The 27,978-nt window shown below is 43.3% G+C and overlaps 1 protein-coding gene across 7 annotated transcripts in view; it reads right to left on the minus strand.

The window, feature by feature from the left end:
- The window catches only part of LOC137377676 (Krueppel-like factor 12), a 206,511-nt gene that overhangs the window by 3,434 nt on the left and 175,099 nt on the right, over positions 1 to 27,978 (minus strand). For 6 of the 7 annotated variants that reach the window (XM_068047590.1, XM_068047589.1, XM_068047591.1 and 3 more), the window contains one exon: positions 12,271 to 12,419. In XM_068047590.1, coding sequence (XP_067903691.1) covers positions 12,271 to 12,419 — 149 coding nt within the window. Of the gene's footprint in view, positions 1 to 3,494; positions 3,673 to 12,270; positions 12,420 to 27,978 lie in introns of all 7 variants that reach the window. The other variant, XR_010976459.1, reaches the window with a different exon arrangement.

The raw sequence follows: 27,978 nt of genomic DNA on the forward strand, positions 1-27,978 counted from the left end.
CAACTTCTTTATTTCCCATCCCACCACACAAATAGCGTAAAGTAACTCCCCATGTTAGAAGTTTCCTAATAAGTATCTTGCTAAAGATTTACCCACTGAGCTGTCAAAGGAGTTAAAGAAATGGGTGCTGTGTTACAAAACCACAGAGGCCAGGATGGATGAGGCTCAAGCTCTGGTCTGCACATGAAGCGATGTTGGAGGCAATCAGTTTAACTTCAGTGTCCCTGGACTGAGGAACGGGGACAGAGGATCAAGTTTCTTTGTGATATCTTCTTGTCTAGACTCACAATGAGAATGCCACAGTGGATGAGGTAATGGAGGACCACCAGCTTCCATGGAGCCAAAACCCAGCCTGAATAAGCACCTTCAGACGAGGTGTGGAGAGAATTGGGGGTTAGTGGAGGGGCAAAGGTAGAGGAAGTGGGGAAAAATGCACTCAGTTATTAATAATTCAAATTTACATCTCAAAACTTCAGTTCCATTGAATGATACGATGGGTTGAACAGACAGAAAGAATGAATTTACATTTATATAACATTCACATCTTCAGGATGTCCCAAAGTGCTTTACAGCCAATCACCGAGATATAGTCTCAATGGGAGGAAGCTTGTGTGAAGCATAAACACTGGCATAGACCAGTTGGGCCAAAAGCTTGCTCATGTGCCTTAGACTTTATCTAACTCTATGTCAACACAATTGGTTTGTAGGCAAACACAGAACCAATAGCAATGAAATGACCAGTTAACCTATTTTGGTTGAGGAGTAAATGTTGGCTAGGACATAGGAAGGACTCATCTGCCTTTCTTCAAAAAGTGCCACCTGAACAAGTGGATGGGGCATTGGTTTAACAGCTTAACCAACAGACAGCACTTCCAAAAGCGTAACATTCCCTCAGTACTGAAATGAAATGTCGGCCTAGATTATGTGCTTAAGTCCTGCAGTGAGGCTTGAACCCATGACCTTTTAATTCAGGTGATTGTGCTGCTAATTTATCCAACACTTAAACCACAATCACAGTTAAACAGTTCAGTAACAAAGAAATAATATTAATTTGAAAATAAAAGTAGATCTGACACTTTAACCACTTGAACATTAGCAATTTAATAAGGCTCAGTATCAAATATCAGGATTCATGATTTTTATTTAGTTATCTAATTTGGGAGCAGACTTAAAAGAATTGAAGTATAAACCTACTCCGAGGAGATAGGGGGACAATTAATTGTATCACACAATCTTGGAAATGGGAATCTATTCAACTTGTTAATGCTGAAGAAAAAATTCATTACTGAAAGGAAAGAACACAGAAACTAAGGTTCCAGGTCTGTTAGTGGATACTTGTCATACTAAATGAGAGATGAGTACAGTGCACAGCAACATTACTCAGAGTCAGTCAGGAAATGACACAAACCCACAATAATAATGTAGTGACTACTTAAGCAAGGCAATGAACAGAAATCCTGCTATCATGAAAGCTGGTGATCTCATATCCCTTATCACGTATTCACCCTCCCCATAGAAAATTGAACATTCAATTAGGTCACAGTGTGGAGATGGGAGCTGACTTAATACTATGCTGACACACTATTACAGCTTTGTGAAAATATGCAAATTATTCCAAGTAATTCAGATCCTTTCAATAGTGGTTACTTGTGTGGGCATAACACATGCAGAAGAAATTTAACTTTTTCCTGCTGTTCTCCGACCTGCAGAGCAAACACCCTGAAGAGTTCCACTATATTAACCACTTCACTAAATTCTACATCGTGACAGATTTCTTAATGTCTTACTTTCGGATAGAACATACACTCACAAAAAGTTTGCCAGTTTATTCTTACCATAGGTTCAAATAGGTCTAACATACATTTGTGGGAAACCAGATTTAACTCAGACTGGCCATCTAGTGAACCTAAAGTGAACAGGCTACAGAAAAGGGAAGCTCTAGCGAACGCCTGATGGTGATCGAGTACTGCACCACATGTTATATGGAAGCAAATTATCCAAGGCACTGGGCAAATAACACTTGTTGCAGGTAAACTTCTGAAAGTTACTACTTTTGACACAGGCCAGTGTTCTCTTTCATAGATTGATCTATTAGTCTCTTTCCTATGTACAATCGTGTTTTTTTAAACAGAAAACCAGTAAAATCTAGAAAAGAATGTTTATTGACTAGCAGGTGTGGCATTTTCAAAGCATAGACAATTTGAAAGCTTGTAAACACATTTACAAATTCCTATAATGTCCCATCCTTTCAGTAAAATGTTCTATGATCTCCTTGTTTAAACACAGCTCTTTTCACTTTTATTAGTTTCATACACATCCATTTTAATTGACCTGCCTCAAGAATCTAACAAAGTACAGCAGTTTGATCTGCCTATCTAACTGAGAGACTACCTATGCCAACCACAAACAGATATTGCTTCTTTTGTATCTTAGCAACGTCTTGGATAGAACGCAAACAAAAGATTTTATAACTGGCTTTAATGTAAAAGGAAACTCTATCATGGAGTTCAATCAAACTCCAAAGTCAGTCTTCAGTCAATATCTACCAGTTTCACTTTTATCTGACTAGAATTCATTTGATGATCAATTTATGTTTAGAAATTATTTTTACGAGACAAAATGGTTTTACAGCATAATATGACTGGAAAATTCAAAAGTTCTCTCAGCGGTCTGGTCGATGCAGCACTGTAGACCAGAAGGTTCCAGGGAGAAATTAAGTTAGTAGATCTCAATCAGGGAACCAGTAGGGCACTGCAGTTGCTTCAGTGCCCTTAAGCTTGTGGGAGTAAGGAGGGTGATAACAAGAAATTCATAGGATTCTGACTCCTCTGTGAGAATCCTACTGAAAGTGAACACGTGTACTCATCAGGCAAGAACAGGACCGAGCTTAGCTGTGAAAGTCCACATAATCAGGGATTCAGAATGCATTTAACTTTAACCATTCAGTCTGTTTCAATGGGTTTATTAGTTTGCAGCTTTTTAAAAAATTAGTGTGGTCACTCACTAATTCTGAATTTTACCCCCAAATTTTAAAACATGTTAGTATTTAGAATTATATTCCCAATGCCAAGGATTTTGATGCCAACTGCTCACAACTGCACATGGAGGAAAAAAAAAAATTCTGTGTCTTCTATAGGTTGACCGTAAACAGCCCAGAAATCTGATCCCTGGGATCAGGTTGCATCGGTGTAGCTTCAGTAGATAATTTAGATCGTGATCAGCAAGGAAATCCTCAGTACCTCCAAGATAAACACCCAAATAACTCTGGAATGATAACTCTGTACAAGCGCCTGGGCTAGAGTGCACAGATAGTGATTCAGTTCATTGAACAAAATATTTACCCTATACTCTGTCGACAATGAATGAAGTGCTTTTTCACACTTTAGGCCCCAATATGATGCAATAAGGAAATGCAATCAGTAAATAGTACACAGATGTCGACAGTCAGCACAAATCTAATGTTCTACTGGCAACCTCCAACTGATGCAGCATACCAATTTTCTGAGTTAAAGATGTGTTTGTATTCAATAAAATGAACTGAAAGCATGTCACTCCGAAGTTCACTTGGGGTTTTGGAAAAACCACTTAACATTGGCTCTTCTAAGTGCAGTCAGAACTTCTTGATGTCAGTTTTAGTCCTTTGATCTTCGAGCAGCATGACATTTCTTGCAACTGAAGTACAGAAAACAATTATTGAAACAAGAATATTAATTTGCTATTACTCAAAATTGTGAGTTGGTTTAACATTGATGTGGGAAAACTCTTATACTGCATTTACAACAGGAAATGTAAACTCCACCTACAACTCTGCACTTTTGACCAGGTCTGGGCATGAAGCTCCAGCTTTCACTTCCACTGTTAATGCACCAACTTTAGCAGCAACTGCTTTGCCATGATGCTGAAGTTCATGGGTGAATGCACCACATACTTATTTGGTATTTATACTCAGCACAAACCTGCAATTAATCCAATAAAATGAACATAAAATTTCAATTGAAGATAATAATTGCTCTGCAGTGAAATGACTGGAAACTTTCACTTGAGCTCAAGTTAATGAGCCAGCCAGAAAAGCAAGATACAGTACTGAAAACAGATTTAATATGATCAATCTGTTCCATGCAATATGGGCAAAACTTTTCAAAAAGCACTGGTATGAAAAGAATCAAACTTATGCTAATATATTTCAACTCTGCACAATTATCATCCGACGTTACTGTTCTGCCCAGTTTTTCCCTTGCTGAAGACTCTGACTGCTAAGTACAGTTCCACAGGCATTGCTTGACAAGTTGCTATTCTGTATGTATGAAACCGGACCATGAGCTGTAGCAAACGTTTCCAACATGGGATCTTCACAGCCAAAACTCATCTGCCATCATTAGATATCTGCATACCTGCACTTCCCAGCAGATATCAATCAATAGTGAGCAGAAGTCAAACCTTTGTTAATTTTATCCTCATCTGCAATGTTCCCGCTAAGCTGCGCAAGTGCACAATGGCATGGAAGATACTGCACAGGCCTTGTTCTGTGATAAATACCACATGCGCGCAAAATTTTTTTAATGGATATGCACTAAGAAACTGGCCACGCACAACAACTACATTTTAAAGGGAACATTGCTAGTCAGTCTTGGGGTGATGGGGTCAATTGTGACGTCAATATGATTAATGGAATGGATTGGCTACCTTGTCTGTCACTCTTCCTAAAAAATGTACTGCGGCAAGTGACAGAAGGAATTTGTGTAGAATCAAAGCCAGCTCTCCAGATTGGTCAAGACTGCCCATCTGCATCTTTTAATCTTGCCCAATTATCTCTTCTGCCTTCATGGCGCAATCTCCTGCTCCGATGATTCACAAGCCTTTTCCCTGCACCTCCCGCTTCTCCAGAACCAGCCCCTCCCCACATTTTGCTTCTGGTTATTAATGTGCTGTAACACTGCACAGATTAGGAGCACACTTTTACAGTACTGTGGACAAAGTGTGCACTCCAGGGTAATTTATTTACCGTGTGGTACGGACCAGCAAGGTCCCAGGGTCAAGCCCCAGTCCTTGCTCGGCTAACAATTTCAGTGGCGTGGCATCAGCAGTGCAACAATAGGCCTCAGTATTTACAAGCTAAGCAGCCTGTTGTGCATGTCAGGTGAATACAAGACTAGGCTTAGCTGCAATAAATATAAAAAGTGCTAGCGAGGTAGAAGCTGTGGAGAAGGGGAGGTAGGGTTCACATTTCAGACCTTATATTCCTTTGTCAGAATTCAAGGGTCACAAGTCTTGAAACACGAACCCTAACCCCTCTCTCTCTCTGCAGATGCTAACTGGGCTGAGTTTTTCCAGCATTTTTGTTCTTATTTCAGATTTTCAGCATCTGCTGTATTTTGCTTTTTATCTTAGCTGTAATAATTTTTCCCCTCTCCCTACCGACCCCCCCCCACCCCCCACTCCCCTGCCCCGAGATCAACAATTCAACGACACTCCATGTCGGAGCTCATGTTTAAGACAAGACACTTCTGGTGAGGATCTGGGGTTCTTCAGTGCAGATCACAGATCACTGCCATCAACAGGTGAAGGAGAAATCATTTAAATACTTTTTCCAATATTTCTTTTTTTTTTTAATATTGCCAAGCGATGGATTTGAATCTAGAGAGCCCAGGAAACACAGGCATCAAATTAGATCATGTTGGCACCTGCAGAGGGAATCCCCTGTCAGGATCTGCTGACTGGGGTGAAAATCCCCTCCCAACGCTGCGCCTGAGCTGGTTGCAATTTGAGCTCATTGAAGTGACCATAATGGTTTCTTTCAAAAGCAACTCCGAAATGATACTTTCACACCGAAGTGGGGAGCTGCAGTCCAAGGTGGTTCACCACTTGCATTCCCAAGGGACAGGCAACCCCCAACATGCACTCTCACTCTGCAAGAAAATACACGATAAACTGGCAAGTCACAGAAACTGGTGCTAATGAGAAGTATCACAGAGAAGGGTGGGAGGTGGAGTGGGGGTGGGGGGATTGGAGGAAAAACCGAGGGAGGAACATCATTGAACATGCTACAGCCATTTTGAGAAAAAAATCCCAATTGATTTTTTTGGTCATCTGAAACTAATCTCAAATAAAGATCATTATTACACCCAGGAGGCCTGCATATTATAATTAAATCACTGAGCTTCTTCAGTCTTCCAGCAGCCTCTTGTGGACATCAGATGCCATAACTGAAAAGTGAAGCAATCTCCATAATAAATCAAGTTATTGAATTGTTCAGCAATAATATCAGCTCTTTGACTCCTATTAGGACTAATTATTGCAAATTCTTAGTCCTTGTGCAATATTAATCTGAAAGCTGCACTCTGCCAAAAATTCATTATGTTCTTTTGGCAAATTAGAATGCTGGGAAAGTATTCCATGATCCATGATCGTAGCTTTATCCATATTTTTCTTTGCATGTGTCACTACTCCCCACAGAGATAGATGAAGGCACGGACAGGGATGAAGCTTTGTATCTGACACACGAGGAGCAGCCCTGAGCACTCACGAATATTTGAGCGTAATACATCAGAGGCACAGAATTCACCTTTAACCCTTTAGGGTTAGAGCAATGGCAAGAACATTGCATGATGCTGCTATATTGTCAAAATAAAACAAGAACAAAGAAAGGAAAGATTTGCATTTATATAGTATCTTTCACAACCTCACAATGTCCCTTTACAGACAAAATATTTTAGTTGTAATGTTGCAATGTAGGAAATGCAGTAAGCAATTTGGTACACAAGAAGCTCCCACAAACAGCAATGTGTTGATTAGATGGTCCGTTTTAGTGAAGATAGTTGAGGGATTAAAACCAGCCAGGTCACTGGGTAAAAAAGCAGCATTGTTTTCCCAAGTCATTACCTTTCCTACCTCAGTCAGGCTGCAGAGTTGAATTGGAACAGTTCTGAATAAATAGCTAAGGTGACGTTTCTCCCAAGCTGCTAGAAAAGTGGAAGGATGGCACTTCTGCCCAACCCAGGAGCCACAAGTGGAAAAATAACTGAAGGAGGAGCAGCCTCGGGTCGGGTGGGTGGAGGGGAGCTGGGGGCAGGTAAGGGAGGCTATAAAAGAGTCATTCAGCAATTGTAAAGGAAGGTGGCTGAAGACATAAATGCTACCTCCACCACCCCACACATTACCACAGTACCTGAAGAGTTTAACGACCAAATAAAGTTACCCTAGGTCAGTAAAGACCCAAGTGCACATTTCTATACCATAAATAAATAGCAGCAAAACTCGCCTCTACACATACCATGCCCTCTGTATAAACTACTGGGTGAATGAAAAGCTGAAACATTCACAAGGCACTCCTGGAAACACTAATGCACTTTTTTTTTTACTACTTTATCACTCAATATACTCTCAATGCCTCACACAAGACAGGCAGTAGGCGATTGAAAGTAGGAGGCGAGCTGTCAAGAAAAGATTCGTAAAGGCAGGAGAAATGGTATAGTGTATTTGTTTGTTGCTATTTCCAGTATACATGGGCTATGACTGAGTGTCCGCCCTGCTATATGTCATCATTTCTCAACCTTCCTAGAGGAATCTGTGGGTTTAGAAGAGCAGCTATGCACATCTGGCTCTAAAGGGAGAGGATCCAGTTGTCGTGGTCCATGAGGGAACCAATGACATAGGTAGAACCAGAAATGATGTTCTACTTCGAGAATTTGAGGAGTTAGGGTCCAAACTAAAAAGCAGATCAAAAGGTAATCATCTCCGGATTGTTACCCGAGCCATACACAAGTTGGCACAAGGTCAAGCAGATTAGAGAATTAAATGCGTGGCTCAAAGAGTGGTGTGGGAAGAAGGGGTTTCGATTCTTGGGGCACTGGCATCAGTACTCAGGGAAGAGGGAGCTAATCTGTTGGGATTTGGGGCTTCACTTGAACTGGGCTGGAACCAGTGTCCTGGTCAATTGCATAACTAGGGCTGTGAACAGGTCTTTAAACTAACAGAGCGGGGCGGTGGGGGGAGGGTGGGTTTGGGTAAAGGGAAATTTAGAAATCCAAAAGAGAGGGGTCAGGGCATCAGAGCAGGATAGTGATGTGGGTAACTCCTAACAGAATGGGACAGGAAGGGGCAGAGAGTTTAACAAAAATTGTACATTGGCAAATAAGGTCATTGCAGGGAATAGAGGTACAAAATTAAAGTTCCTTTATCTGAATGCACAAAGCATCTCTAATAAGATAGATGAACTAGTGGCATGAATAAAAGGTAAATTATCTGCTCTAATTGCCATTACCGCAACATGGTTACAAGGAGATCAAGGTTGGGAAATGTATATTCCTGGGTACACAATATTTCAGATAGACAGAATGGCAAAGGAGGAGGGGTAGCCCAGATAGTAAAGGATGGCATAAGGTCATTAATAAGAAGGGATTTGGCCTCAGAAGATCATGAAGTAGAATCAGTTTGGGTAGAAATTAGGAATAGCAAAAGTCAGAAAACACTGGTAGGAGTAGTTTACAGGCCCCCTAATAGTAGTTATGTTATAGGACAGAACATGGAAAGGGAAATTATTGGAACATGTAAAAAAAGTAATGTATCAATTGTGGGGGATTTTAATCTGCAAATAGATTGGGACAATCAAATTGGCAATAGTAGTCTAGAAGATGAATTTGTAGAATGCTCTTGTGACAACTTCTTGGGGCAATACGTGTAGAACCGACTAGGAGTAAAGCTATTTTAGATCTCGTATTGTGTAGTGAAGCAGGGTTAATAAGCAATGTCATAGTAAAAGATCCACTGGGAAATAGTGATCATAATACCATTGAATTTCATGTTAAGTTTGAAAGTGACACATTTCAATCACAAACAAGAATCTTAAACTTAAAGCCAATTACGAAGATATGAGGGGAGAACTGGCTAAGGTTAATTGGGTAAATAGCCTGGAAGGTATGACAGTAAATGAACAGTGGGAAACATTTAAAGAAACAATTCAAAGGATACAACAAAAGTACATGCCGTTCAAAAACAAAAACTCGTCATGGCTCACTCAGGAAGTTAAGGAGCGAATTAGACTAAAAGAGGCATACAATGTTGCAAAAAATAGTGGAAAGTCTGAGGATTGGGAGTGTTTTAGAAACCAGCAAAGGGCCACCAAAAAGTTGATAAAATGGGAAAAAAATAGACTGAGAGCAAACTAGCCAGCAATATAAAAACAGATTATAAGAGCTTTTAGAAGTACATAAAAAGGAACAGTAGCTAAAGTAGACATTGGTCCCATAGAGGCAGAGACAGGAGAAATCATCATGGGGAACGATGAAGACACAAGTTCCATACTAGAAATAGGGGGGCTAAAGAGTGAGGAAATTAGGATATTGATATCAGCCAAGAAAAAGTGTTGGAGAAACTTGAGGGACTAAAATCTGACAAGTCGTCAGGACCAGATGGCCTACATCCTAGGGTTCTAAAAGAGATAGCTGCAGAGATAATGGATGTGCTGGCTATGATTTTCCAGAATTCCTTAGATTCAGGAATGATCCCATCAGATTGGAAGTTGGCAAATGTTACATCGTTTTTCAAGAAAGGAGGTACAGAGAAAACAGAGAACTACAGGCCAGTTAGTCTAACATAAGTTGTTGGGAAGATGCTGGAAAATATTATGAAAGAAGTCTTAACATTGCACTTGGAAAAGCATAGTATGATTAGAACACATCAGCATGGTTTTACTATAGGGAGATCCTGTTTGACAAATTTATTTAGAGTTTTTTGAGGATGTAACTAGTAGGGTTGATAAAGGGGAAACAGTAGATGTAGTATACTTGGATTTTCAAAAGGCATTCGATACAATTAATAGGCAAGGTAAGAGCTAGTGTTGGAGATAATATATTAGTGTGGACAGAGGATGGGTTAACAGACAGGAAGCAGAGAGTGGGCATAAATGGAACATTTTCAAGTTGGCAGGCAGTGACTAGTGGGGTGCCGCAAGGATCAGTGCTGGGGCCTCAGCTATTTACACTCTGTCTGTTCATGCAAGCCAGTGATATAGAGAGTAATGTATCTAAGTTTGCTGATGATACAAAGCTTTGTGGAAAGGTAAAACTGTGGGGAGGACGTAGAGAGGCTGCAAAGAGAAATAGACAGGTTAAGTGGGGTGGGCAACAAGATGGCAAATGGAGTATAAAGCAGGGAAGTGTGAAGTTGTTCACTTTGGTCGTAAAAATAGAAAAGCAGAATTTTTTTTTTTAAAAAGGTGTAAAACCGGTAAGTGTTATTGTTCAGAGACACTTGGGGTACACGTACAAGGAATGCACAAAGTTAACATGCAGGTGCAGCAGGCTATTAGGAAGGTAAATGGCACGTTGGTCTTTATTGCAAGGGGATTGGAGTACAGGAATGAAGAAGTCTCACTAAAATTGTACAGGGCTCTGGTGAATACTGTGTACAATTTTGGTCTCCACATTTAAGAAAGGATATACTTGCACTGGAGGCTGTGCAGCAAAGATTTACTAAATTGGTCCCTGGGATGATGTGGTTGTCCTATGATGACAGGCTGAGTAAATTGGGCCTATATGCTCTGGAGTTTAGAAGAATGAGAGGTGATCTAATTGAGACATACAAGATTCTGAAAGAGTTTGATAGGGTAGAAGCTGAAAGATTGTTCCCATTGGTCAGGGAATCTGGAATATTGGGACAGTCTCAGGATAAGGGGTCAATCATTCAGGACTGAGATGAGGAGAAATTACTTCACTCAAAGAGTTATGAATCTTTAGAATTCTCTATCCCAGAGGGTTGTGGATGCTCCATCATTGAATACATTTAAGGCTGGGATAGACAGATATTTGGTCTTGCAAGGGAATCAAAGGATATGGGGAATGTACAGGAAAGTGGAATTGAAGCCCAAGATCAGCCCTGATCGTATTGAATGGCGGAGCAGGCTCGATGGGCCATATGATCCACTTCTGCTCCTATTTCTTGTGTTCTTGAACTCCTGCCCTGGCCTCACCAACTCAGTCATAGCATCTAACACACTTGAGCACCAGCCCAGATGAACCCACAAGGAAGGAGTTAGCTAGCGAGACAGTAGGCATAATACTGGTGAAGCACAGAGCACTATTTAGCATGATGACCTGGGAGTAGAAATAGCAGAGGTTGCAAGCCGTTTCGCTAGAGGGTGGAGAAACAACTGACATTGGCTGAGAAGATGAAGGACCAGATCTCAGTCGCTTCGACTTCAAAAGAAAAATGATACAGCAGCAGCAATCTTGTGCAGGCAGTGTTTCCGTGTGTGTGCTGAAGATTAATACAAAAGCAAAATACTGCGGATGCTGGAACTCTGAAATAAAAACAGAAAATGCTGGAAATACTCAGCGGGTAGCACTCTCGCTTCTGAATCAGTCGGTCCTGGATTCAAGTCCCAATCTTGAGACTTGAGCACAAAATCATCTTGGAGGCAATCCTTTATCCACGGTCCCTCTATCTCTTGTCAGCCTTGTTAAGTGTTTCCAGCATTTTCTGTTTTTATTATGTGAAGATGTTGGGCAGGTTGGAGCAGTCCTTTTCCTGCATCAAGTTTAAGCAATGCATACATAAGTGAAGTTATGGATTTATGGTCAGTCTACGAATCTCTGTTCATGTCTCATTCAGCACAGAATTCAGAGACTTGCTACCTATATTCTACTTGCACACTGGAGTTCAGGAGGGACAACATGCAGCAACATCATCTCCCAGCTGACTGGAGACAAACACCAATGGTACACTGATATGAAATGCAGAGATGATAAATTCAGTATAAAAGCTTACTCAGTTAATCATGACCAGTCAAAATGTAGAGCAGCCTTTCAAAGCGTGAAGAAGGTTGATATAATTTTAATTATTAAGAAACAGAACTAATACTACGGCTTTATCTCGCAAGTGGTTTCCTAAACTCAGCTCAGAAACTAAGAAAGCTAGGCTTTCCACAGTGGATAATTCAGAGGCTCGCATAGAGGTGACAGTAGGTAGTTTGCCCACTATTTGACTACCATTGGTCAATGTACTCAAAAGGTAAGAGAATAATTTACAGTGGTTAATAAAAAGCACACAAACACCTACCTAGTATACACAGTACATATGCTGCCCCGGCCCTGCCCCCAATCTACATCCCTTTAGATACACCATCATCTATGTCATTTGTTCGAACATCTATGTCGACAAGATACTTCGACAGCCTGGTCTTCACCAAATTACAATAAATAAGCCACTAACTCTAATAATCAAACTGGCTCGAATAAAGCAGCCTGGATTCAGCATTCTGGGAGCTGCACCTACCTGTGTGAATCCTTCGATGTGCCTTTAAGTGAGAACTCTTCGTATACACCTTGTTGCATCCCTCAAAGTCACACTGGTGTACTCGCCGTCTTTTGGGATCAGGCGATTCGGATCTCGGCAGCCGTCGTATTCCGTGCATGCTATGAGCACTACAAGAGATAGAGGGTGCAATATTAAGAAGCATATTAAGGTAGGACACATTTTTTTTTTAAAAAAAAGGTACTTAAAAAAGAGTTGATTCAAAAAACGAATCATCTAGTAATTACAGTAGCATTTCCACATTATTTTATGTTAGTGCATGTTTGTTTCCCTAGAGGACCAAAAGAATGTCTTCATTAATTTTTTTTTTTAGGAGGACGAATAGATGGAGGGCTCATAAAAGTCTCATTCAGTCTTCCTACCAGCAACTATAAATTCATTGGATAAACATTTGAAATGTAATTGTTTTCCTCTGCTCACTAATAGCTGTCTGTAGGGCTGCCCTTGCATCCTGGGAAAGGGGAGAATATTTGATTCTGGTTCATGACATGTGACTGGAGTTGCACAAACAAGCCTCCCGATGGCGCTGCTGACAACACAGACTTCGAATAGATCGATAGCACCAACAGGAATATAACTGTAGTACTCACAACCCCGTCCCAGCCCGCCACCCCCCCCCTCGCACCATCTTCACCCCGCACCCCCTTCCCCTGCACCCCCCCCCCCACCCCCTCCCTCTACCCCTCCCCCTTGCATCCCCTCCTCCCACCGGCACCATCCTACACCTGTGTAGGGGCCCCAACAACCCCACTGCCTTGTGGGCGTCTCGGGAGAGACCAAGGCTAAGGGAGTAAACCCTAACAGATAATCCGGAGCGGAACCCCGTAGGCGGTCATGTGTCACCTTTGGTATGTTTCCGGCAGTTCCTGCAGCCATACTGGTGCCAAACGTCGTGTCCTGCACTCCTTTGGACCCCACCAGAAAGGCCGAGAGGGGGGTTTTGACGACTGGGCAACTCTCAACCTCCATAAATTTGCCCAGGCATGCGCCATGGAGAGGTCACTCCATAGTTGCCTCACAGCGACTAAAACAACACGGAAGGCAGCAGTTACGGGTTATAAGTCCAGCTCAATTGGCGTAGAAACTGGGCGCAACGGGTTGCCTTTGTCGGTGGGAGAGGTCATTGCACCTCAGCGGACAGCTACCGCCCGCCTCAAACCGGGCAGCCCCCGGTCAATAAGGTTCTGTCCCGCCACAGTCTGCCTGCTTCAATGGGTGCTTGGAGCTCAGGGTCATTGCCCGAAAGGTGGACTGAAACACCGCACCAAACAACATGAAAAAAGGAAAGAAGGTACCAGCCCTTCGCTTTGCAAGCTGGAACGTCAGAACTATGTGTCCTGGCCTGTCGGAAGACCTTACACAAATCAAGGATTCTCGGAAGACCGCCATCATTAACAACGAGCTCAGTAGATTCAATGTGGACATTGCAGCACTTCAGGAGACTCGCCTCCCCGCGAGTGGCTCTCTAGCAGAGCAAGACTACACCTTCTTCTGGCAGGGCAGCGATCCTGAAGAACCAAGACAGCATGGAGTGGGCTTCGCCATCAGAAACTCCTTGCTCAGCATGATAGAGCCTCCCTCAAATGGCTCGGAACGCATACTGTCCATCCGACTGCTCACCACCTCTGGTCCAGTACACCTACTCAGCATCTATGCTCCAACACTCTGCTCCCCACCTGAAGCTAAAGACCAGTTCTATGAACAACTCCATAACATCATTAGCAGCATCCCCAACACCGAACACCTATTCCTGCTGGGGGACTTTAATGCCAGGGTTGGGGCCGACCATGACTCATGGCCCTCCTGCCTTGGGCGCAATGGCATTGGAAGGATGAATGAGAACGGGCAGAGACTGCTTGAGTTGTGTACCTATCATAACCTCTGCATCACCAACTCGTTCTTTCACACTAAACCCTGTCACCAGGTTTCATGGAGGCACCCAAGATCGCGTCGTTGGCACCAGCTAGACCTCATTGTCACAAGGTGAGCTGCCTTAAACAGCGTTCAAATCACACGCAGCTTCCACAGTGCGGACTGCGACACCGACCACTCCCTGGTGTGCAGCAAGGTTAGACTCAGACCAAAGAAGTTGCATCATTCCAAGCAGAAGGGCCACCCGCGCATCAACACGAGCAGAATTTCTCACCCACAGCTGTTACAAAAATTTCTAAATTCACTTGTAACAGCCCTTCAAAACACTCCCACAGGGGATGCTGAGACCAAGTGGGCCCACATCAGAGACGCCATCTATGAGTCAGCTTTGACCACCTACGGCAAAAGTGCGAAGAGAAATGCAGACTGGTTTCAATCTCATAATGAAGAGCTGGAACCTGTCATAGCCGCTAAGCGCATTGCACTGTTGAACTACAAGAAAGCCCCCAGCGATTTAACATCCGCAGCACTTAAAGCAGCCAGAAGTACTGCACAAAGAACAGCTAGGCGTTGCGCAAACGACTACTGGCAACACCTATGCAGTCATATTCAGCTGGCCTCAGACACCGGAAACATCAGAGGAATGTATGATGGCATGAAGAGAGCTCTTGGGCCAACCATCAAGAAGATCGCCCCCCTCAAATCTAAATCGGGGGACATAATCACTGACCAACGCAAACAGATGGACCGCTGGGTTGAGCACTACCTAGAACTGTACTCCAGGGAGAATGCTGTCACTGAGACTGCCCTCAATGCAGCCCAGCCTCTACCAGTCATGGATGAGCTGGACATACAGCCAACCAAATCGGAACTCAGTGATGCCATTGATTCTCTAGCCAGCGGAAAAGCCCCTGGGAAGGACAACATTACCCCTGAAATAATCAAGAGTGCCAAGCCTGCTATACTCTCAGCACTACATGAACTGCTTTGCCTGTGCTGGGACGAGGGAGCAGTACCCCAGGACATGCGCGATGCCAATATCACCCTCTATAAAAACAAAGGTGACCGCGGTGACTGCAACAACTACTGTGGAATCTCCCTGCTCAGCATAGTGGGGAAAGTCTTTGCTCGAGTCGCTCTGAACAGGCTCCAGAAGCTGGCCGAGCGCGTCTACCCTGAGGCACAGTGTGGCTTTCGTGCAGAGAGATCGACCATTGACATGCTGTTCTCCCTTCGTCAGATACAGGAGAAATGCCGTGAACAACAGATGCCCCTCTACATTGCTTTCATTGATCTCACCAAAGCCTTTGACCTCGTCAGCAGACGTGGTCTCTTCAGACTACTAGAAAAGATCGGATGTCCACCAAAGCTACCAAGTATCATCACCTCATTCCATGACAATATGAAAGGCACAATTCAACATGGTGGCTCCTCATCAGAGCCCTTTCCTATCCTGAGTGGTGTGAAACAGGGCTGTGTTCTCGCAGCCACACTTTTTGGGATTTTCTTCTCCCTGCTGCTTTCACATGCGTTCAAATCCTCTGAAGAAGGAATTTTCCTCCACACAAGATCAGGGGGCAGGTTGTTCAACCTTGCCCGTCTAAGAGCGAAGTCCAAAGTACGGAAAGTCCTCATCAGAGAACTCCTCTTTGCTGACAATGCTGCTTTAACATTTCACACTGAAGAGTGCCTGCAGAGTCTCATCGACAGGTTTGCGGCTGCCTGCAATGAATTTGGCCTAACCATCAGCCTCAAGAAAACGAACATCATGGGGCAGGACGTCAGAAATGCTCCATCCATCAATATTGGTGACCACGCTCTGGAAGTGGTTCAAGAGTTCACCTACCTAGGCTCAACTATCACCAGTAACCTGTCTCTAGATGCAGAAATCAACAAGCGCATGGGAAAGGCTTCCACTGCTATGTCCAGACTGGCCAAGAGAGTGTGGGAAAATGGCGCACTGACACGGAACACAAAAGTCCGAGTGTATCAGGCCTGTGTCCTCAGTACCTTGCTGTATGGCAGCGAGGCCTGGACAACGTATGCCAGCCAAGAGCGACGTCTCAATTCATTCCATCTTCGCTGCCTTCGGAGAATACTTGGCATCAGGTGGCAGGACTATATCTCCAACACAGAAGTCCTTGAAGCGGCCAACACCCCCAGCTTATACACACTACTGAGTCAGCGGCGCTTGAGATGGCTTGGCCATGTGAGCCGCATGGAAGATGGCAGGATCCCCAAAGACACATTGTACAGCGAGCTCGCCACTGGTATCAGACCCACCGGCCGTCCATGTCTCCGCTATAAAGACGTCTGCAAACGCGACATGAAATCGTGTGACATTGATCACAAGTCGTGGGAGTCAGTTGCCAGCATTCGCCAGAGCTGGCGGGCAGCCATAAAGACAGGGCTAAATTGTGGCGAGTCGAAGAGACTTAGTAGTTGGCAGGAAAAAATACAGAGGCGGAAGGGGAGAGCCAACTGTGCAACAGCCCCGACAAACAAATTTCTCTGCAGCACCTGTGGAAGAGCCTGTCACTCCAGAATTGGCCTTTATAGCCACTCCAGGCGCTGCTTCACAAACCACTGACCACCTCCAGGCACGTATCCATTGTCTCTCGAGATAAGGAGGCCCAAAAGAAAGAACAGCTTGCGAGGTCTGGACAACGTATGTCAGCCAAGAGCGACGTCTCAATTCATTCCATCTTCGCTGCCTCCGGAGAATCCTTGGCATCAGGACCATATCTCCAACACAGAAGTCCTTGAGGCGGCCAACATCCCCAGCTTATACACACTACTGAGTCAGCGGCGCTTGAGATGGCTTGGCCATGTGAGCCGCATGGAAGATGGCAGGATCCCCAAAGACACATTGTACAGCGAGCTCACCACTGGTATCAGACCCACCGGCCGTCCATGTCTCCGCTTTAAAGACGTCTGCAAACGCGACATGAAGTCCTGTGACATTGATCACAAGTCGTGGGAGTCAGTTGACAGCGTTCGCCAGAGCTGTCGGGCAGCCATAAAGGCAGGGCTAAAGTGTGGCGAGTCGAAGAAACTTAGCAGTTGGCAGGAAAAAAGACAGAAGCGCAAGGGGAGAGCCAACTGTGTAACAGCCCCGACAAACAATTTTTTCTGCAGCACCTGTGGAAGAGTCTGTCACTCTAGAATTGGCCTTTATAGCCACTCCAGGCGCTGCTTCACAAACCACTGATCACCTCCAAGCACTTACCCATTGTCTCTCGAGACAAGGAGGTCAAAGAGAAAGAGAGACAGCTTGTGATAATACGTAGAAAATTAGCAAAAATGGTTGCAAAAGTCCATAAAATGAATGATCAACATTAAGAAATTAGTGTAAAGAGATAAAAACTCCCAAAGTCCAGTTGTTTCTCTCAATGCAGTTTTTTCTTTTACAATTCAATTTTGCCTGCACCTTAATACTATTTTCCAAACTATTTTTACAACTCGATTAGGTTCCCAACAATGCATCCTGTTTCTTGGCTAGATTGTAGGGCAAGTAAACTAATACACAGAAGAAAACCTAGAAAGACTAGCACTTGAAAAACTGGCACAGTCCCCAAAAAAGATCCAGCCCCAAACAGGCCTTTGAAAAAAAAAAGCTTATTGCATGTGAAAGCAGGATTTACACGGAGTGCGCAGCAGGACAAAGGCTTGTAAATTAACCTGCAGGTAGTTCAATAATGAAAGCCTGAAAGGGGAAGATTTGAATTAACCAGATCTATTTTCTGGATGGAATGAAACAATGCCCTCTATTGATTTTGATACTTTAATTGGTGCATTTTCCAGAACTTTGGAATCTTCAATGAGCGTTGGCAATACAGATGGAAAGGGTTCTGTTCGATTTTGTTGAAACTTACTATCTAGTTGTCATTTTCAGGAATAAATTATTTTTCCGTTATGCTTTTAAAGGGATTTCCCCCTTTAGCAGCAGATGACCTATTACTGGAAGAAAAATGTTACTTTCTTTTTAAAACAAAAATACCCAATATTAAATGGGAGTTTCAAAGCCAATCTTATTGAACGTTGGATAATTTTCATCAGGGCTTTAGTCAACAAATTTAAAATTGTAGTATTTTAAATGTTGCTTCCCAAAGACAAGGGGCATTTCTCAGGGTCTTGGGGAATTTAGAACTTTTGCATTCAAAATTTAGGTTAACATTAAATAGGTATGCACTTTACAACTGATGGGTTTATAATTTTAAAGAGGACTAGAATGGGACATTTGAATTTTTAAAAAGATCATTAAAGTCTAGCTTTACCATCAGTAAAGTGATGGAAGGTGTCATCGACAGTGCCATCAAGCGGCACTTGCTTAGCAATAACCTGCTCACTGATGATGCTCAATTTGAGTTCCGCCAGGGCCACTCAGCTCCTGACCTCATTATAGCCTTGGTTCAAACATGGACAAAAGAGCTGAACTCAAGTGGTGAGGTGAGAGTGACTGCCCTTGACATCAAGGCAGCATTTGACCGAGTATTGCATCAAGGAGCCCTAGCAAAACTGAGGTCAATGGGAATCAGGGGGAAAATCCTCCGCTGGCTAGAGTCATACCTTGCACAAAGGAAGATGGCTGTGGTTGTTGGAGGTCAATCATCTCAGCTCCAGGACACCACTGCAGGAGTTCCTCAGGGTAGTGTCCTGGGCCCAGCCATCTTCAGATGCTTCATCAATGACCTTCCTTCAATCATAAGGTCAGAAGTGGGGATGTTCGCTGATGATTGCACAATGTTCAGCACCATTCGTAACTCCTCAGATATTGAAGCAGTCCGTGTAGAAATGCAGCAAGACCTGGACAATATCCAGGCTTGGGATGATAAGTGGCAAATAACATTTGCGCCACACAAGTGCCAGGCAATGACCATCTCCAACAAGAGAGAATCTAACCAACTTCCCTTGACATTCAATGGCATTACCATCGCTGAATCCCCCACTATCAATATCCTAGGGGCTACCATTGACCAGAAACTGAACTGGAGTAGCCATATAAATACCGTGGCTACAAGAGCAGGTCAGAGAAGAGGAATCCTGAGGCGAGTAACTCACCTCCTGACTCCCCAAAGCCTGTCCACCATCTACAAAGGCACAACTCAGGAGTGTGATGGAATACTCTCCACTTGCCTGGATGGGTGCAGTTCCAACAACACTCAAGAAGCTCGACATCATCCAGGACAAAGCAGCCCACTTGATTGTTTATAGATGGGGTGCCGTTCACTCCCTCCACCACTGACGCACAGTGGCAGCAGTGTGTACCATCTACAAGATGCACTGCAGACAGCACCTTCCAAACCCATGACCTCTACCAACTAGAAGGACAATGGCAGCAAATACATGGGAACACCACCACCTGCAAGTTCCCCTCCAAGTCACACACCATCCTGACTTGGAACTATATCGCCGTTCCTTCACTGTCGCTGGGTCAAAATCTTGGAACTCCCTTCCTAACAGCACTATGGGTATACCTACCCCAAATGGACTGCAGCGGTTCAAGAAGGCAGCTCATCACCACCTTCAAGGGCAATTAGGGATGGGCAATAAATGCTGGCCTGGCCAGTGACGCCATCTCATGAATGAATTAAAAAAAGCACCTAGCTCCTCTTTTTCCTCCCCCTGTCCCAAGGCTGTTTCTGTGGCTTCCCCCTACCCCAAAAATGCTGCTCCCAGCTTCTCCTCGCTCACTTCAACTAGGTAAGAACAAACAAAGTACAGGTTTTGGCTCAAGTTCCTGAGATGACCCACAATGGCTGCAGCTACACAAATATTTCTCCTAAAGCACTGCCACCAGCTGTTTTTTTTTAATGCCCAGTATCATTTTTTCCAACCCCCACATGTGCACCCCCCCCCCCCCAACATAGGGCTATTCCCAAGCTTTACCCTACTCTCATCCTCTGACCCCCACCCTCAGAAAGACCAGTGCTCCACCCTTCACTGCTCACAAAGCCCTACTTGCTGACTGACAGTTCTGAGTACTGTGGGCAAGAATTCCCAATCTCTCAAGAACTCTCAAGCCACAGTCGACAAAGCTGACAACCAGCAGGAGTGACAGCAAGTAGAAGTTTGAGAACTTGGGGGAGGGGCATGTCAATGCTCATTTTACCACACAAATGTAGATACCAAAACACTCATGTCTATATCCAGTGTGAACAATTCACATGTTTACAATTACCAGATTTCTACCAATTCAAGTTCTGTAACTAGTTCGAAGGATGTTGTGCTGGGAAACAAAGCATCCCAGTTTAATTTACCCTACAGATTTTGGTCCTTTCTCCTCAACTCTCATTAGATCAGCAATCAACTGGACAGAAACATGAACCTCCACCCTTGCATTTCTCAATTCCAACTGTCTTTCTCATTCCTCTTCCATTCTTGGCATTCGACTGTGCTTATGATCTTCTGACTTTGTCTTCTTCAATTAACCTGCCATTGACTTTTAAGTTAATGGTAAGTAAATTCGAGCAGGGCACAAAACAGGCAGCCAATTTCGTCTCATCAGTTTTTTTTTCTGGGCAGATTAAATTAAAATTAATTTTTTTTGTTTTATTACAGTTTACTAATGTCCTTCACCAATCAGAAGAGACAGATGTTCTGGGCTGTCTACCAATCTTCCTGCTCCTCGTCCCCCAAGCCCTATGAAAGTGCAAAACTCTTATCTGGCTCAGAACAGCAAGAAATGTGACTGCAGCTAAGCCTGAATCTGTATATAGATTGCATATGTCAACACACCATCTTGTTACAGTAAATCAGATTTTCTTGGGCAACTTTGTTCACCAAAGTTGGTGGTGCACTATCATTTCAGCAAGTGGCTTTCTCAACAGGAAGTCTAGTCAAAACCCCCCAAGTAGGAAGCGAGAGCTCAGATTCCTATTAACATTGAAATGCTGAAACAGTTCTGTTCAACAGCTGCAGCATTAAATATGTAAGCAAAGTTCATTATAAACACAGACAGTGCAGAGCTGAGCCACACTGACCAAGTAGGTCCAAGGTTCACTCCTTGGCCTGTGGCAAGTTAGCTGATCTCAGTTGGGTAGCAATAAGGATGCGACAACTGATTTCCTGAACTAAAGAGAGGGATAAAACAGGTTTGCCAGGGATTTCAATCCTGATCTCCATTTGTGACTATTAAAAAGGGTAGACATCAGACCAGAGGAGGATCAAGAATGAATAGTCCACCATTGCATACTGGAAGCTCACACATGAAGCAAGGGCCCTTGTGCAAGATACCAAAGGCAACCTACGCTGAAGGAACCATACCACAGTATGTTAGCTGCTCCAGCAAAGGAGGGAAGGCAACAATAAGACAACAGAGCTGTCAAATATCTGACCTGCAAAGTCCAGAATTTCACTCAGCAATAATGAAACAAGGAAGATTGCTTAGAGCCTTCATGAAATAGATGAGGAAGTGCATGTAAAAACTAAAAATACAAACTGGACTTCTCTTCAAGCTAAATAAGTATCTGCAACTATCGTTAATATTTGTACAAGCTTTGTAACATATGCCCTAGAATTGCACATTGAGGCCTCCTCAGTACTGAAAATAAATAGTGCGATTAACTGCTCAGAATTTTTGGGGAATTAAATTGACCTCTCAGTAATGGAAAGTATTCAATACTGATGCATTAAAACGCATTAGAACAATGATAAGAGTTTACCTCACATCTTGGGGAGACACAAGGTTGCATGTTTGTGTACATATACACACAAGTACATGCACCTACACAGAGTGCTTTATGTACCGAGTGCTAAGTCGGGAATTTGGTGCAAGTGGGAATTTGGTGCAGAGGGGGAAGAAAGTGTGCTGCTTTTTATTGTTTTTGTTTTACCTCCAGTAGCTGGTGAGTGTTTTTCTTTTGTCTCCAAGCTAGGAGACTGTAACTTGCTATTACTTTAGCCAACTAAATTAGTATCTAATCAAATAAATAATGTTAGACAGATATGGCAGGGCTGGTGGTGTGCCGTGACTGTAACACGTGAGAATCATATCCATGGCAAGTGTCTGCCGCTTATGCAACTTCAACTCAGAGTTGCTGAGCTGGAGTCAGAGTTGCAAACATTGCGGGGCATCAGGGGCATCTTGAGTGCCGCAGCGTTCCCGATGGTGGGACTGAAAGTTGTTGCAACTTCAGCTTCTACTGCAAATCCCGTTTCCCACTCGATTTTATATTTAATTTAGTCATCTGGCAAAGGGCATGGGGAACACGTGTGATCATGTGGTAGGGGCAGCCTTTCATTGGTGGAAGCCACCATTACTGTCCCAAGCACCATGATCACTATAGATATAAAACATTCTGTGCCTGCAGTCTCAAGGATCAGCAGCCTTCCTTTCAAGTATCTCCAGACTAACAAATTGAAGCTTTTACTTAAACCAAAATGTTTTTGCCTCCCTTATTTTATGAAAGTCACCACCAACTTCATATAATTTATTTTCCCCACAACCAAAGTGAATCAAATGGCAGTCAGCAGGCAGCATCCCGCCCCATGGTGGGCAGTTAACTGGTTGCCCACCATGGAATAGCAACGGAGGTCCAAATGAGGGCCAAGGTGGGGTCGAACCAGTCACTAGAATAAAATCTGGCCCTTGGTTACAAGTCAATCAAGGTTGGGAAATAATATTCCATGGTGTACATCATTTCAAAAAGACAGACAGAATGGAAAAGGAGGAGGAATAACCCTGTTAGCAAAAGATAACATTAGGACGGTAGTGAAAAAGGATCTTGACTCAAAACATCAGGAAGAAGAATCAGTATGAATGGAGATTAGGAATAGCAAGGGACAGAAAACACTGGTGGGAGTAGTTTATAGGCCCCCTAACAGTAGTTATACCATTGGACACAGCATTAAGCAAGAAATAATTGGAGCTTGTTACAAGAGCAATGGAATGATTGCGGGGGACTTCAATCTTCACATAGAGTGGACTAATCATATCAGCAAAGGTGGTCTGGAAGATGAGTTAGTAGAATGCTTTTGTGACAGTTTCCTGGAACAATATGTTGTAGAATCAACTAGGGATAAAGTTATTTTAGATCTAGTATTTTACAATGAGGTAGGGTTAATTAGTAGTCTCATAGTAAAAGATCCACTGGGAAAAAGTGATCATAATACAACTAAATTCCATATTAAGTTTGAAAGCGACATTCTCCAGTCCCAAACACGAATCTTAAACTTAAACAAAGCCAATTATTTAGGTATGAGGGGAGAACTGGCTAAAGTTGATTAGGTAAATAGACTAAAAGGTATGGCAGTGAATAAATAGCAGGAAACAGTTGAAGAAACAATTCAAAATGTTCAACAAAAGTTCATTCCATTAAAAAAATCTGAGAAAGATCCATTGGTGGTTTACTAAGGAAGTTGAGGCTATTAGATTAAGAGAGGCTTATAATGCTGCAGAGAATAGTAGTAAGCGGAGGATTGGGAGGGTTTTAAAAACCAGCAAAGGGTGGCCAGAAAGTTGATAAAAAGGAAAAAAAAAAAATAGGAGAGTAAACTAGCCCGAAATATAAAAACAGATTGTAAGAGCTTTTACAAGCATATAAAAAGGAGAGTAGCTAAAGTAAATGGTGGTTCCTTAAAGGTGCAGACAAGAGAAATCATCATGGCAAATGAGGAAATAAATGGCAGAGACACTGAACAAATATTTTCTGTCTTTCTTCACAGTAGAAGACACAACTTACATACCAGAAATAAAGGGCAAGAGTGAAAAACTTAATATAATCAATATCAGCAGAGAGAAAGCACTGGAGATACATAAGGGACTAAAATGTGGCAAATTCCCAAGACCTGATGGCCCAAAGGTAGCTGCAGAGATAGTAAATGCGTTGGTTATGATTTTCCAAAATTCCCCAGATTCTGGAATGGTCCCAGCAGCTTGGAACTTAGCAAATGTAACACCGCTATTCAAGAAAGGAGGGAGAGAGAAAACAGGGAACTACAGGCCAGTTAGCGTAACATCAGTCATCAGGAAAGTCCTGGAAGCTATTATTAAAGAAATCTTAACAATGCATTTAGAAAATCATAAGATCAGACAAAGTCAGCATGGTTTTATGAAAGAGAAATAGCGTTTGACAAATTTATCAGAATTTTGAGGATGTAAGTAGGCGGCCAGAATTTGCCGCCCCCACCCCCACGAGTGCGCTAGGAGGTGGCGTAAAATCGTGTGGGAAGTGGGGTTCCGTGCCTGTTGCCTACCCGCCCCCATTTTACCAGCAGCAGGGGAAGTGGCAAAAGGCCTGCCTGCACCAGGCCAATTGAGGCCCTCAAATGGCCAATTAACTGCCACTTCAGGACCTCATCCCACCACCGCTGGTGTTTTGGCAGCAGTGGACAGGCTCTTCGGCATGTGAGGATGCCACCTAGGAATACATGATGGCCTCCTTGCGGACTGGGTGGGGGGGGGGGGGGGAAAAGAGGGGTGGGTGGCTGCTGATCAGACACCCTGTGCCCCACAGACGACCCCCCTGCCCTGCTCTCTGACCCATCCCACCTCACTGGGCCCTAGCTGATTGTCCTCGGTGAAGCCCAGTGGCGCTGCTGGAACTGAGGAGTTGCTGGATTGGCCAGCAGCTCTTGGAGGTGGGACTTCTTGCCTCAGAGGAGCAGAAGTCCAGAACAAGGCCAATTAAGGGCCAGGGCCACACAAAATAGCAGCATGTCTTTCAGGCCAGCGGAGGCAGGTTTGCTCACAGCTTTTCAGCTGGTGGGCAGGGCCACTACCTCAACATTAAATTCCAGCCATAGGGATAAAGGGGAACCAGTAGATGCGGTATACTTGGATTTCCAAAGGGCATTCAATAAGGTGCAAGATAAGGGTTTATGGAGTTGGGGGGTAATAGATTAGCATGGACCGAGGATTGGTTAACGGACAGGAAACAAAGAGTAGGGATAATTGGGGCATTATCAAGTTGGCAAACTGTAACTAGTGGAGTGCTGCAAGAATCGGCCCTGCAGTCTCGGCTATTTACAATCTGTATGAATGACTTTGACAAAGAGACCGAGAGTAATGAATCTAAGTTTGCTGACGATACAAAGCTAGGTGTGAATGTAAGCTGTAAGGAGGACACAAAGAGGTGCAAAGAGATATAGATAGGTTAAGAGAGTGGGCAACAAGATGACAGATGGAGTATAATGTGGGAAAGTGTGAGGTTATTCTCTTTAGTAGTAATAGAAAAGCGGAATATTTTTTAAAAGGCGGGCAACTTGTAAATGTTTATGTTCGAAGAGACTTGGCTGTACTTGTATAAGGAACACTGAAAGTTAGCATGCAGGTACAGCAAGCAATTAGGAAGGCAAATGGCATGTTGACCTTTACTGCAAAGGAATTAGAGTAGAAGAATAAAGAAGTCTTGCTACAATTGTACGGGACTTTGGTGAGAGCACACCTGGAATACTGTGTGCAATTTGGTCTCCATATTTAAGGAAGGATATACTTGTATCAGAGGCTCGCTAAATTTGGCCTTAGGATGAGAGGGTTGTCCTATGATGATTGGCTGAGTAAATTGAATCTATATTCTCTGGAGTTTAGAAATATGAGAGGTGATCTCATTGAAACATACAAGATACTGAAGGGTCTTGACAGGGAAAACAGAGATTGTTTCCTCTGGTTGGGGAATCCAGAACATGGGGCACAGTCTCAGGATAAGAAATCGATCATTTAGGTCTGAGATGAGGAGAAATTTCTTCACTCAAAGGGCTGTGAATCTTTGGAATTCTTTACCCCACAGGGCTATGGATGCTCCATTGTTGAATATATTTAAGAATGAGATAGACTGATTTTTGGTCTCTCAGGAATCAAGGGATATGGGGAGCGAGCAGGGAAGTGGAGTTGAATCCGAAGATAATCAGGATCGTATTGAATGGCAAAACAGACTCAACGGGCCATATTGTCTACTCCTGCTCCTGTTTCTTATGTTCTTACATTGCGTTACTTGATCACTAATCTGTGCTGCAGCACAAAGTTACCGAATTCTTAGCAAGCTTGTGCATGTGTTGTCCAATTCCAGTTTAAACACAGCTGATCCAAATCTCATCAAAAGCGCTGCTATTGTATAAGGCTTCCAATAGGACACTTTCAAACATTAGCTACTTATTATTGGGAATAACTACCAACAAATCAGCCAGATTTTAAACCAACCCAGCCAGCAGGAACATAGCAAATGAATTTTGAAATGGTCTATCTACCTGCGGGCTTGATTAAAATGTGAAAGTTGCAGACTAATGGCATCACCGACACAGTACCACTCTATTACTGCAAAATTGTGGGTTTGGCATGTGCAGGATTCCCACCAGTAAAACTTGGCAAGAGGCAGCAGAATGGCCTGAAGAGGCCAAGGTAAGTTCCATTTTTAAAAAAGGTTATGAGGATTCCTTGTGAGCCAGCTCTAGTCTTCCCACAACCTACGAGACCCAAGAGTTAAAATGGCCTGGGTCTCATGCCAAGGAGTCTGTGGGTGACCTCCTCCCACCAGACCAAGTTAAAAATCAGGGCTGTAAAGACACTTGCAAAAGCAAGCAATTCGAGTTTTAATTAGCTCATTGGTTTTGAGCCCGAAGAGGTGGGCCTCTGAACGCAAATGCAGCACCATGTACACATGCTACCTAGATAGGCCTGCTGGGAATTGCTTCCAGAGAAACATTTGCATTTTTTGTGAATTTCCAAATAAGGAATGCAAGAGGAGAAGGCGAAAGATGGAAGAGAACCTCACACACAAGGACAGAGATTGTTTTTGGTTATTTACAGTCACGGTGAACTTGTTACATGAACGGAGTTACCAATGAGGATATGCTTAAAAAGGAATTGCAATAAATCATTTACTTCACAGCTTCAAGATTTGGATCCAACATAATTAGGTGGAGTCCACCCCGGAGCAGCCCCCTCCGAGAACTCTTCAATGATGGCTCCACTTTTTCTCCAAAGAAATGTCCCTGAAGAGAAATCGCTCTAACCATTTCATACAGAGGGCCACTGGGGATTCTAAAACATGATGTGCTCATGCAAAACTTTCTGATTCTGCACAATGAAGACATCAATTGGCGATGAACCACAGAGAACTTTTTAAAAATTAAGCTCTGACATTTAGTCCAATCCTCCTCGGACAATCTAGTGGAACACTAGAAAGCCACTCTAATGTTGCAACTTACACTAGTCAAATTTTGTAAGAGATTTGTCTCAGGTGGTATCCAGGGACGAGCCACATTCACAATATTTTACATCGCTCGGTCGTGGAAGAACTTAACTCGTCAGCTTGATGTAAAATCTTCATATGGCATTTGTCCTCGACATAGATCCCTTACCCACACAGATGTAGTATAACAGGGCTTCTTCTGTGGCTGTAAGGACTACATGAAGTTTCAATAGGACTGGTCAGAACCAAGGTAAATTGATCTTTTTTCCCCACACATAGTTGCTATGTAAAACCTTGAAGCAAAAGCACTGGGCTCAGATAGAAGTTCAAGCTTGAGGTAGGATTCTCAAGCCAAATTATGAGTTAGAATTATGGCCATTTATGGTCAATAAACAGATCTAGCCTAAGAGAATGCAGCTATTATAGTGATCAGAACGATAATATACATATGCATGTCCGTACTCTAATTTTTCTTTTTTTCTCCTCTCCCTCTCTTCTTTATCAGGAAAGGTTCTATTCAGAGTCACAGGCACTTTCATTGGCTAATCCATAAGTGAATGGACTGGCAGACAATGATATGGAGAACTTTAATTAAACAGTAAGGTTCCCCCCTGCCAGTTCAGTGACAACTGTACCAGACCAGCCACACTGGAAGCGGTCTCAGATT

Source organism: Heterodontus francisci, chromosome 15 (genome assembly GCF_036365525.1).
Source record: "Heterodontus francisci isolate sHetFra1 chromosome 15, sHetFra1.hap1, whole genome shotgun sequence".
Taxonomy (NCBI): domain Eukaryota; kingdom Metazoa; phylum Chordata; class Chondrichthyes; order Heterodontiformes; family Heterodontidae; genus Heterodontus; species Heterodontus francisci.